The sequence below is a fragment of the Nyctereutes procyonoides genome, unplaced genomic scaffold (assembly GCF_905146905.1).
Source record: "Nyctereutes procyonoides isolate TBG_1078 unplaced genomic scaffold, NYPRO_anot_genome, whole genome shotgun sequence".
Taxonomy (NCBI): Eukaryota; Metazoa; Chordata; class Mammalia; order Carnivora; family Canidae; genus Nyctereutes; species Nyctereutes procyonoides.
Window position 1 is genome coordinate 17537591 of NW_026575082.1, and position 13298 is coordinate 17550888.

At 50.2% G+C, this 13298-nt stretch overlaps 1 protein-coding gene across 6 annotated transcripts in view; it reads right to left on the reverse strand.

Annotated features, from left to right (window-relative positions):
* Positions 1–13298, reverse strand: part of LOC129514443 (E3 ubiquitin-protein ligase NEDD4-like) — a 336683-nt gene that overhangs the window by 248956 nt on the left and 74429 nt on the right. The window contains exon 1 of one of the 6 annotated variants that reach the window (XM_055333007.1): positions 10717–10740. The exons of the other annotated variants lie outside the window; for them this stretch is intronic. Coding sequence (XP_055188982.1) covers positions 10717–10725 — 9 coding nt within the window. The 5' untranslated portion in view covers positions 10726–10740. Of the gene's footprint in view, positions 1–10716; positions 10741–13298 lie in introns of those variants that run through there. 6 annotated transcript variants of the gene reach the window in all.

Below are 13298 nucleotides of genomic sequence, written 5' to 3' on the forward strand. Positions count from 1 at the left end.
TCTTCCTCCGGCAACCCAGCCCTGAATCAGTCCATCTCTGAGCCAGCAGTGTTGGCAAGAATGACTGGGGTGGTATGCCAAAAGCCAAACAGATCCCATGTTCCTCATTCCTCTGCTCCAAGGCCTGGCAGAGTTTAAGAGTTGGGGGTGGGGGTGGTAGTAGAGGGGGAGGAGAAGAGAATCTCAAGCACACCCCCACTGAGCGTGGAGCCTGACACAGGGCTCCATCCCACAGCCGAGATCATGACCTGAGCCAAAAGCAAGAATCAGATGCCCAACTACATGCAGCCCCCCCACCCCCACCCCATAACTGTTATCATGAATCCCTCTGGGAAAACACACCTACCAAACATTACCAATAGTTCCTCTACGGGGTGAGAACAGAGAAGGCTTCCATGTTGGGTCTCATTTTCTATCATGCCTGAACTGTTGTTTCACTTAACCTTTATTCTTCCGAAGAGTATTTATTATACTTTCAAAATTAGAAATGAAATGGTTTTTATGAGGAAGTAGAACCACTTTATGCCCCAACAGCTTCTTGTGTCACCCAATATTTACCGGATCACACCGATGACATTTTTCTATCCCCCGGAATAGATTGCTCAATGCCATCAAAAGTGAGTGAGCAGTATATTCACACACCACCCCCAGCAGTGATAGAGCTGTGATCTCATTCTCCCCGTGGGCCCAACCACAAACACTTGGGCAGCCTGGTCGCCCCAATCCTGGGCTCTCCCTTGCACAGACTCACCTCACATAACCTCCTCTTTGTGCTCTCATACCACTCAGTTGAATTACTAATAATACCTGACCCAAGGTGTCCATCAGTACTAAAATACCAGTAAGCCTTGTCCAGGCCGCCCCTCTCTCTATGTGCATGTACCCACACAGTCCAGTGAGGCCAATCCAGTCTACAGACTCACCCTTCGAAGCCATCCTGTAAGCTACCAAGCTGTGGTGAGTTCTGTATTTTCACTGGGCCTTCGTATTTAGCAACCATTCCTGGAAAACCTGCTATGCAGCAGAAATTTAAATTCTGAATTACTATATAGCTCATCCCTGACCTGAAGCAAACCGTGACGCAGGGATCATTGAAACAGGAGTAAGAGGACTGGAGCTGGGACAAGCCCCAGAGGAGAAAGAAACAGGAGGAGAAAAGGTGAATGGGCGGAGCAGACACAGGGAGAGCAAGTCTGCAGCAGCCCCCTCTCCGAGCCGGTGGTCTGTATGCAGAGGTGGCATCGGATTTACAATCGTTTTAGGCGAGCATGTGAGGAATGCACATTTGGCAAAGGAGGGACTCCAAAAATCACGTTTGGGCAGCAGAAAATGACACCCTAGGAAGTTATGAAACCCCTGGTAGGGTTTTTAAAAAGTGGGTTTAGATTCTAATCTCTCTCTGCCTGGTTGAGGTGTGGCCTGAATTCCCTAAGAGTCAAAGTTCAAAGTCCCCTTGTAGCTGGGAGTCTGGGATTTACACTAACTCACCTAAGGCAGGGGAGGCAAGATCGAGGTAGGCAGGGGGTCACGCTGGCCCTGATGAACTAAGGTCATCCACCCCCGATGAGCTAAGGCCTCTCCCGCATGGAAAATAGTGCCCTGGCCTTGATGCCCGCTAGCCCCCACCGCCATGCAGCCGCCAGCAGCAGGACCGGCCTGCTCAGAGGGACCAGTCACCTGGAGATGAATACCTGTACCCTTGGGGGGGGGGGCTCTTTTCTCCTTCTCCCCCTAAGCAAATGCTCAAAGCAATCTAGCTATCTCTGATCTAAAATGCATTTTGTCAGGCCAAATAATTGGTGCTTTGCATTTTCTCCTCCATTTAAGCACTAGAAACAAAGGTTTCAAACCAGTAGTTAGAATATTTCCCCACACAGAGGTGGATGGCGCAGGCCAGCAGGGCAATAAACAGCAGATAAGCAGACACGTCCCACTGCAGAACGAAAATGCACCACCCCATACTCAGCCATTTACATTTAATTCTTCACGATAATCTTTTAACAAATGAGGAAACATTTAAAACTTAAAATCTATCTTTTTTCCAAAAAAATAAAATAACATTCAATATTCAGTACTGGGAAGAGCCTTACTCAGACAAAACGCACAGAAATAAACTCCTGTCCCCAGGAAAGCTTCAATTCTCAAATAATTTAAGAGAAACATTCACAGGTGCCCATTTCTTCCTCCTTCAAGAAAAATTCTCAACTTCTGCAGTGTGCGTACATTTTAAATCCACTCATTTTCTTAAATTCTCTCCCCACCCCACCCCACCCCACCCCCAAGCAACATCTCCATTTAAGAAAACCAATCAGGCTCATTTAGACTCGTTCCTAAAAAAAGTTCCCAATCCTGAGGCCTGAACAAAATCCTTCCAGAAAGCAGTAAACTAGGTCAAGTATGTTGGAGATGAATTACCAGCTCAAGAACCTTGAGGTCACCTAACACTGCTATGACTGTAGAAGAATTTCCAGTTTTATTAAAGTGTCCCGGGAAGGCAAAGCCACCTCCCCGACCGAGGCAGGTCTTACCAGGTGGCATTCATCCCCTACACGCGAGACGTCTCATTTGGGAGACTGCAAATACACTCAACGTTACAGGTGAGGTGAAGCTGGCACACCCGAGGGCAGCGGCAGTTCTGAAGAGTATGCAGAAGGCTCAGCTGCCACGGAGGGGCACCTTCCACTGCCTGGTGACAGGTGGATGGACGGCACCTCGACTCAGCCCCCAGGAAGGCCTGCCTCTGGTTTGCTCCTCTCCAAACCCTGTGCTCTTGCCCATCTCCGGTCACATGGCAGGTGCCGCCGGGACTTACCACCTGGCCACCTGAGATCGCCCGAGCCCTGCAGGGCTACCTCTTCGGGAGCCGGAGCCTGCACTCCGGGCAGGTGACATTAGCTGTTGGTGCGCCTCCGCCTTCTGTAAACGGTGACCCTTTCTTGGGAGTAACACTTTCAATGGTCAGCTTTTCCCTCTGCAAAAGCTTCCTCCTCTGCTACTTCCAGGTTGTGCAATCACACAACCGGCTGGAGGTTTCTCAGAAACAATCTGCCTTGTCCCACTCGAGATGAACACATGAGGTTCCTTGTATGTGTGAGACTATTAATAAGTATCACTTAGTGAAGGGGTGCTGAAGTTCTTACCAACCTCTTAGAAGCAAAATCAAGTAACGAAATCTTAAAATACAAAAACAAAAACAAAAAAAAAAAAAAAGGTTCACCTTTCTTCCAAGAAAAATTTAATGATCCACCGCACACTGGCCTCTTCCCACAAAAAGCATATAATTTAGTGTCACGGCTGACATGTATGACAACCTCTACCTCTCCCTCAAATTCATATGTTGAAGCCCCAACTCCCTGTACCTGAGAATGTGGCTGTATTTTGAGAACAGGCGTTGAGAGAGGTGATTAAGATAAAAGGAGGTCGCTTGTGTGGCTGGAATCCCACCTGCCTGCTATTCCTTAGGAGAGGCCACGTGGACGCACACAGAGAAGACCACCTGTGGACAGACGGAGCACACAGGCATCTACAGGCCAAGGAGAGAGGACTCAAAGAATCAATCCCACTGGCACCTTGGTCAAGAACTTCCAGAAATAAATTTCTGCTACTTACACCCCCCAGCCAGGGGTACTTTGTTCTGAGCCCAAGCAGACTAATAGGGTTGGGAAGAGAAAACAAGACTCAAGTGACAGATTAGTTAAGCAAGACAACACGTGTAAGATGTAACATCACACAGGTGATTCCAGGAGGACAAGGGGAGAGTGCCTCAGGTCCAAGGCACATGCCTTGACAGCTGAGCCCCACTGTCAGCCTGGCCCCTTCTGCAGGGCACAGAAGTCACCAGGGCCAGGAGCAGACCCAGCAGGCGGGGTGGGGGCTGGCAGGATAGGATGGGATGCGCTGGTGGAGAAGACAAGGGGTAACAAAGGGAGGCCACATGCAGTAAGAGGACATTCAAAACCCCAAGTGAGAAATGACCAACAAAAAAACTGGACAACAGGTAGGAAGAACCAAGCCTGCGCTATACAATCAGCAAATGTCCACTGGAAATAGTGGCCCATCTCCCTCCTCACTGTATTCACATTACAATGTGACTTAATACCTCTGAATTTAGGAAAAAATGAACCATTTTAACAACGCTGTTGATGCAAAAATGAGCCTTCAGAGCCGTGGTATAAATAATGACCACCGTGATAACTCACAGACAGGAGCACTGAAGCTCAGGGAAGGCTGTAACTGGTCCCACATCACGGGGTGCGAGAGGCAGATCTTTCTACAACAGTGCTGCTCAACCAGGGGGCGACTCGGCTGTAAAAGGGGAATTGGTCCACGGGTTGAGACATCTCTGATTGCTGCGGGGAGGTGCTATCTCTGCTGAGATCTCCTGGTACGGACTCGCAGGAAGTGGGGGGAAGTGGGGGCCCAAGCTGCTGCGGCAACACACACCGTCCCTCCCCTCTCACCCAGTCCACGGGGACCCCTTCTCCTTCATCCTTCCCCGGAGCGCTCCCAAACTTGCCACACGTGAAGCTGGGCTCTGCATGGAACACAGGCCAGGGGGAGGCCCACGGTTGTCCCAACACTTCCCAGGGCCAGGGCTGATGGCCAAGCCCAACTCCACAGCAGCCTCCGAACCCCTGCTCCTCCACTGGTCAGTAAGAGGCTTCCTGCCATACTATCCACAGACCACCTGGCCCATCACTCAACACCCCTGTATCCTATCCCTACTTCAAAGGGGACACTGGAGCCTGGGTCACCATCTTCCTCACTGGTCCAAATCCTGCATGATCTTAAATGATGTCAGGGCCCACCGCGGTGGGGCCCCCTCAGTTACCTAATAGCCTTTGAGCCCCAGACCTGGGCTCACATTCGGCCTCAACCACCCACAGCTGTGCTGGTCTTCACTACGGCTCAGAACCGCCCAGCCTCTGCAACCACCACCCCAGCACCACCACCACCCCCCAAACTTCAGGTGTCCCCAGTTCCCTTTTCTGAGGGTCAACAGAGCAACCAAATAAGAGGAGGTGAAGTTAATTCCATGATTAATTAAAGGTTCACTCCAAAAGTCTGACACAGAGTCAACATTTTTCTACATTGAGTCTTGCAGTCCTCCCTATGGCTCTGCGAGATGGGCGCTGCTACTACCGTCTCCACCCTATGAAATAGAGATTTTGAGAAAAACGCTCTTGACAACTGAACCAGTGAGCAGTCCAGGCCCCCAGAGCTTGGACACAAAGCACAACTGCTTCCACAGGAGTCAGTGAAAAATGCTTTCAAAATCACTAACAATCAAAGGGATGCAAATAAAAAACAAGAGTATAGGTTTTCAGCTCAGCAAACTGACAAAGAGCAAGAAAGAGCGACAATACCCAGGCTGATGAAAATCTCGGGGAGGGGACAGGTACTCTGTTAGAAGACAGAAAATTGATATGGTATTTCTAGAAGACAATTTGGCAAAAACATATGAAAGCCTTAAGTAGCAAAGAGCCTGATGTAAACACTCCATTTGGAAAAATCCACCTGACAGAGCCACACAGACAAATGGGCCAAGACGCATTTACAAGAATATTCATTAAGGGGAAAAACCAAACAATTCACTAGACATCATCTACTGGGACTGGTTAAACCCATTAGACTCATAATTATCATGACTACTGTTAGCATTGTTATGCCAGGAAGGGTTCACTGCTAACGCTTGGACTTAATTTTATTTAATACTCACAACTTGGTGAACTTTACAAATAAGGAAAATGTTGCCTAAGTCGTAACAGACTGGTTGTCAGGCCATAATGAGTAGCTCAGCTGGAATCTGACCCCAGAATCTGTATGACAGAAAAGATAAAGTAGATGTCCTATCTGTTGATACTGGAAAATGCCCTTGACATATATATAATTCACAGTAAAAATAGAAGGCGACATTAGAACAGAAGTCCATTCCAGATTTAATTCTTTAAAATGACACTCAGTGCTGGATACTGACAGTCTTCTCCACTCCAAAGCCACCGTCCCTTCTCTGCTCTGTGACACCTGGCTTAGGACCCCACAAACTGCACTTCCTGATGCTCTTTCCAGGTGGCTCCCGGTCAGGGCCCAGAGGAGGCTGTGTCCTCCTGTCTGTCCCTCCTGCCTCCCCACTGTCCCTGTCTCCTGCCATCAGCAGTGAGTCCAACTCCACCCAGCACTGACCTTGAGCCCGCCCGCCCCCAGAGGCTGGAGCACTTGCCCTCTGTCCCCCAGGGGCTCAGCACCCTTCCCTGCTGGGCCTCCTCCCAGCCCTGTCTGTGGTTCAGATCACCCCAGCTCTTCCCTCGTTCCCACAGCCCCGGGGGTGGCACCTGTTTCCTACAGATACCATTTCTGGGTTATCTCGGATAACCTGGGTGACCCCCTTTCCGTTCATCCTCCACACCTGTGTGAGCAGTTCTTTTCCGTTGGAGCCTGACACTACCAAGCACACAATCACTTAGCTGCTCAGTAGGGGACACTCCCAGCTCCTAACCTCACACCAGGGGCTCCTCCAGGCACCTGGGACACACACCTGGAAAGAGAGGCCCCATTCTGCTCTCGGGTTAGACGTCTCACAAGCAGGTCTACCTGCCTGCAGACAGTGGGGTTCACATATGCTGGAAGATCAACTAGCTGCTCATACTTCTGTCTACTGAGATTGGTGGCTCATTTTTATCTCTTCTTTTTCTATGGGTTTTTTTTTTCCTCCTAGTATTTACTTTCAGAGTCAGAAAATTTAGTAAATAATTTTAAAATAAAGTAGAAAAGTAAACCTGCCTCCCCATAATGCTTCATCAGTAAGGTGGCCCTAGGACTAGCCTGGAAAATAAGAGACACCTTGCTCTCTGTATATAACCATGGTCCTTCGCCATATTTGGGATAGAACAATCTGTTCTGGACAGAGAGGACAAAACCAAAAGGGTTCCTAAATGCCATCACAGTAACAACAAAGACTAACCGAAGCACCAGCTATTTTTCAGCAGAAAGCTATGACTTAACACCTAAAGTGGTATTTGAGATACTCCACGTTAGACCACAGAGGAAAGGCCTGCCCATTTTATGTCTTCATTAACCCTCTCCTTCCCTACGTGTGAGATAACAGGGCCTCATGGTTCTGGACCAGCACCTGCAGAACCCTGAGCTGGCCCCCCATCCCTCCCCTTCTCCCTTCCTCCGACGGCTGCGGAAACCCAGGCTGGCCCGCTGCGGAAACCCAGGCTGGCCCGTCGCAGAGCCGACCACGGTGTCGAACCACCCTGCCAGCAGGAGGGATCAACTACTTCCTATTGCCTCCTTTCACCATCCCATCCACCGCCTCCCTGCGGACCTGGATGCAGAACACAGGCCAGCACAGTTCACTGGAGCTCCGAGAACATAAATATCCTGCTGGGTGCTCTCCTCTTAGCTTACTTCTGATCCCGGAACAGCACCGCGTCATTACTGGCACTGGGTCTGTAAGAAGAGAGACCTTTAGTCTTCCAGAGCCTGCTGTCATCACTGCAGAAAAGGAGGAAGTATGGAAGTTAAGAAACTGCCTTTTTGAGAATACTTAGGAGAACTGTCCAGTTCAGGAGTTACCGTCAGTGATGTGTCCTCAAACCCTTTTTGCAAGATCAAGGCAACTGAGATCGGTCGAACAAGGCTAGTCAAGTGTTACATGTGAAGTCAACAGTGGAGATGTATTTTTCAGCTCTGTAACCCTAGGCATGGTATTAAGCCTCAGTTTCCCTATCAGCAAACGGGGATATAATCCTCTACCTGGGAGCCCTGGGATGCCACTTACAAAGCGAGTAGGACAATTAGTAGCCGCCACACGAGAGGGGAACAACACAGGTCACTTCCAAGTCAGAACTGGGAGCCAGGCCTCCCGACCTCTAACCAGGATCATACCCCCCTGTGCCTCCTGCCTTCTCTCCATCAACGGGGTGGTTTTCAATGCCAATCCAACCCTGAAGCCTCATCTCCCCTCTCCCAATCTTGGCTTCTAAAGACTCTGCCCGAATCCAAATATTGGTGGCTTGATAATCAAACACCTGAGATAAAGTTTCCTCTTAAAAAGAGTTAAAACTGAGGCAGCCAGGGTGGCTCAGCGGTTTAGCACCGCCTTCAACCCAGGGCATGATCCTGGAGACCTGGGATCGAATCCCAGGGCTCCCTGCATGGAGCCTGCTTCTCCCTCTGCCTGTGTCTCTGTCCCTCTCTGTGTGTCTCATGAATAAATAAAAATGTAAAAGAGTTCAAACTATTAGAATAACAAAAGACAAGGTTTGTCATTTTCAAGTTCTCTCTGCTGTTCCACAAAAGATGTAAAATTAAATTCTCATTTCAAGGCTCTTCATAATCTGAGCCTCAACGTTCCTTAAATACCTGGCATTAAAATGCTAAGTGCAAAGATCTTTTCCTGAACAAACAGGCTTGGTTATGCCAGTAATGAGAAATTTATCAAATGCAGTTGTTTCTACAAAACAGAATAGAGTGCAAGTGAGATTCCCAAAACTCCTTTTATACAGCTGGAGTTTAAAATCCTGCCACTCGGAAACCACCGGAGGTTTACAGCATGTGATCGCCCAGATACCAGGCTACCACATGCCGCTCCTCTATGCCCCAGTAGGAAGACACAGGGTACTCCTTTTGAGAATTGAAGGAAATTGCAGATGTGAAGTCAGAATCAGAATTTAAAAGTGAGTGATTCAAATTCAATTAGAAATTTTGCAGGGGGGGCAGCACCTGGGTGGCTCAGTTGGTTAAGTGTCTGCGTTCCACTCGGGTCGTGATCCCAGCGTCCTGGGATGGAGCCCCACATCTGGCTCCCCATTTGCTTGATGGGGTGTCTGTTTCTCCCTCTGACCCTACCCCCCTACACCTGCTCATGTGCAAGCTCTCTTTCTCGCAAATAAATACGTAAAAAATAGAAATAAAAACATAATTTTGCAGGGGAAAGAGTGACAAAACCTGTGCCTGCCTGCACTATGTGCATGGAATTTGCCATGACCACAACCTCATTCTTGTCCTCACAGGATGGTCCAGCACTGTTTCCACAGCCCTGTGAGTCTCATCAGACAGCGGCTGGGAATGTGAGCACCGAGCCAGGTTCACAAACCACAGGAGCAGGCTCCAGGATTCAATTTAGGAATTTAGGGAAATTTTCCAATACCCCTACTAGCTACATTCAATCTAAAGGACATGTACACACACAAACGTACATATATGTAATCCTAATACTTGTCACGACACACATTACACTATAGTGTCTGGGGGAAAAGTAGAACTTCATATGAATTATGATTATTTGTATAGGAAATAGGGACCAGCTTTCATACTCGGGAGTAGGAATGACGAGACCAGAGTAAACCATCACCGAAGTGATCTAGCACTTCAGTGTTCAAAATAAGGGCACTCTGTAGCTGGATGTTCAAAGAAAGGAGCAATGTTTTGTCTCATTTCCAACCCCACCCCTGATGGATTAGAGGAATCTTACTTTATGCTGTAACTTGAGATTATTTCGCCACAGCCCAACAAACCCTACTTGCCTCTCAGTGATAATACCACCGTGTAAGAGCTCCTATTTTTCTCTAACCTGAATAATTCACATTGTTTTCTGAATAATTCACAGCCTCATGGGTGGGAGACAATCAAAGCTGCTTTTAAAATTCACCACCGCATGTCCTGTAAGGTGAAGACCCAGATGACTAGTAGGAAAGAAGAGAAGCCCCTCATCCGCTGAGCACTAGCCGAGGCATCGGCCACTTGTGCCAAGACAGTGAGTGTCCTCCTCCCACGCAGGAGAAAACAGAGGCCCAGAGGAGAGAGACGAGCCTAAGGAACTCGTGGGGCAGCGGGGCCTCACAGCCAGGTCTATCTGCCCACAAAGCCCACCCTCCTCCCCAGGATTCTGAAGACAGCATCAGTTATCACCAGTGTGACAGTCGTCTATAGCAAGGTGAAGTCCTGAATGCTTCCCCCACAGGCCTCCAGCAACCGAGAAAAAGCAGCAGTGACTCAGAGCAAAGGCAATTTCACCTGTTTTATCTCTGGCAGAGACCTGCGGGTGGCAGAGGGTGGCACAATGGATCCATTCAACCATTCAAGAGCCGAACTTTGCTGCAGGGGGTGGGGGGACTGGATGAATTACACGAGGAAGCCAGTCCTTCTCCTCGAGAAAAACACTGAAAATACACCACTAAAAATGGAAAGGAATCCTTTGCCCAGAAGTGTACAAAAGAATCCACTGATGACTATACAAAGGAACCAATCTGATTGGAATTCTTGCAGCATGCAGCACCAATCTGCATTTTTGTAACACGACCAGGGGACAGGCTGTGTATTTCCTAGTGCGGCAGCCCTTCGCCGGACAAACAGGGGGCTTTTTATGAGCCCTGGGAATTAGGATTTTCATCAAGAAAGAAAAAAATCCAACTTGAGCTGTCCTTGATCTTTGCAACTGAATCTCCCTGTTACACATGTGCCAGGAAGCCAGCCCGCTGGGGCCAGGTGCAGATACCTTAGAGCTGAGTCCACTTTCTGAATGCTCCCTCCCTCACCTAGATGACCTGCCCAGCTCCTAGCTGGTGTCCCTGCCTCTGCTCTCACCCTCCTCCAGGACGAGGCCAGGGAATCAAAATATAAATCAAAATATAAATCTGAAATCAACACCCTGAGGAAAAGACTCTATCTCCAGGAGCCCTTGACAGGTCTACAAAACCCTGACCTCACCTGTATCATTCACCAGCCTTGCTCCACTGCTTTCATCCCACGCCCTGCGCTTTGGCCATAAGCCTCCCCTCTCCTGGAGTCAGCAAGGGAAGCAGATGTGTGAACACAGAGGCTCTGCAGTGAGCTGGCTCTACCCAGCCAGATCCAGCCAGCTCTACCAGAACGCAGAGGGACTCTGTTATCAAGTAACTTAGACAACAGACATCTTTCACCTGTCCCTACCTACCACCAGATTTAGGAGTTTTTCCCCTTTTATTTGTATTTTTTTTCAACAGATGTTCATTACTTTAAGCATATTTTTTTCTTTTTGAAGATTTACTAATTTGAGACAGAGTGAGTGAGAGAGGAAGAGCACCTGAGAGGAGAGAGGGTCAGAGAGAGAAGCAGAATTGCTGCTGAGCCGGGGGCCGGTGCAGAACTCCATCCCAGGATCCCAGAGTCGAAAGTAGATGCCTAACCCACTGAGCCACCCAGGAGCCCCTTAAGGTATCATAAAATAATTCTTTTTTATTACAAAACAATAGGATGTATTAAAATGATAAAATGGATTATTCTCTAAGTGGATTAGCCTCATTCTCTCCATGTCATCAAAACAAAGTTTCAGTTCATTAAGGATCATGTCCCTTGAAATGAATAACGGAGGGTGCTGAGAAATGTCATTGAGGATCTCCTATTTGGCATGAGAGAGGCAATAAGGAACCCGATTATCTGCTCCAAATTACCCTCTTCTCCCAGCTCGGCCCTAGGAAATGTGCAGCTCTTGCCTTTTAAGCAGAGTAAAAGGAGTTTAATTTGCATTGTTGAATGACCAACATATTAAGGGAAAGTCAGTAAGTATGAGCACTTCAGCTTTAAGGGCTACACGGCAAGCCGAAGGCAGAGTACGAGGACACAGGAGATGGTCCAGAGAATGAGCAGACACCAGGCGGCAGTGATTGGTGGCTCCTGTGAAACAAGACAGCAAGGTCCTTGTGAGATTCTGGGATCGTGCTGTGTCAGCCATATGGTGCCCGATCCTGCCCCTTAGCCAAGGAGCAAGAAGGCAGGGGATGGAGATGCTTATTTCCTACAGTTAGTAATTTATCAAAAAGAGTAAAGGGACTCACTTGTCGGGACAAGTAAGTATCAGCTGTGCACATGCTGAGCCCTCCGCCTGGAGCGCCTTTCCCTACAGCAGCCCCAGCACGTGCCCCAGCTCCCCGCAATAACCTCAGTCCACACAGTGATGGCAACACCACCCTTTATTTCCTCTGTGATTCTTAGCTCTGCCACTTGTTCTTTCTGAAGAGCTTTAGAGAGGTGGGAGAGGGGAGGGGGAGAGGAGAGAGGATGGGGGAGGAGCAGGAAAGGGAAGGGGGATGAGGAAGAGGAGGGAGGGGGAAAAGAGAGGGGAGGAGAGGGAGAGGAGGAGGAGGGGAGAGGGAGAGGAGGAGGGAGGGTGGGAGGAGGAAGAGGGAGGGGGAGGAGAAGAGGGGGATGGAAGGCGAGGGCACGGGGACTCACCATAAGCGGTCACCTAGCTTGGTGTTTTCAACACACAAGCCACACAACCCATGGTTATGAAATCAGCTTATTAGCGCATCCTATTTAATGAACCAGACAGAAGAGAGTAAATGAGCAGCACTAAGCCAGAAAGAGTCAGCACGCACGGAAGAGAGGGGAGCCACCATCCCGCAGAGGCCCCAAGGCCAGGGGAGGCCAGGGGGACGCAGGCAGAGGGCCCTGTCCAGATCAGGCCGGGGCCTGGAAGGGTCTGGAAGGCTCTCACCAGCACAGAACACCTCCTGGGACTGGGATCCTGAGGAAGGGCTGGGGAATAAGGACGGGCCAGGACAGGAGAAAGCACAGCCGCGCAGGTCACTCCCCAGTCACAGTCCAAAGTCGCGGCAAGGTCCCCACGAAGCGCCACCTGACCGCCAGGGCAACGGACGGGGGCTGCGGGGGGCAAGGCCCGGCCTCCCAACCAGGAATCCCGTGTGAGGCCACCAAACCGCGCGGAGAGCTGGAGACAAGCTACAAGCACGGTCCCCGGCGATGAGCGGCCACCTCCCAGACAGGCAGCGGGGATGCATTTAGGGGCTCCCCTCTCTCCCCCCACGTTATTACCTGTCAGCGGCGAGCCTCTCCTTCCCAGCTTCCGCGCCCCCCCAAGGCCCACGTCCCACCGGTGTGCACCCTCCCCTGCCTCCTGCACCCAGGCTCCCGCGGGGCCCCAGGCCTCCCACAGCCCCAGGGCTGCCCCACCAGGCCCTGCTGAACCCCCTGGCAAGCAGACCCCCCCCCCAAGTCTTCGAGGCGGCCTGGGCTGGCCTTCGACGGAGTCCAGGGAACCCATTTCCCATATTAACAAAAGAAGCCCGGTGGGCAACACAGCCCAGACACGACACGGGATGCACGGCTCACCAGCAGAGCCCCGGCCACAGCCTGCACCCTGACCGAACCTCACACCCACCAAGGTTAACTCCCGAAAGCATCGAGGTGCTCGGGGTGGCTCGGCGGTTGGGCATCCGCCTTTGGCCCTGGGCCCAATGCCGGATTCCCAGGATCGAGTCCCACATCGGGCTCCTTGCACGGAGCCTGCT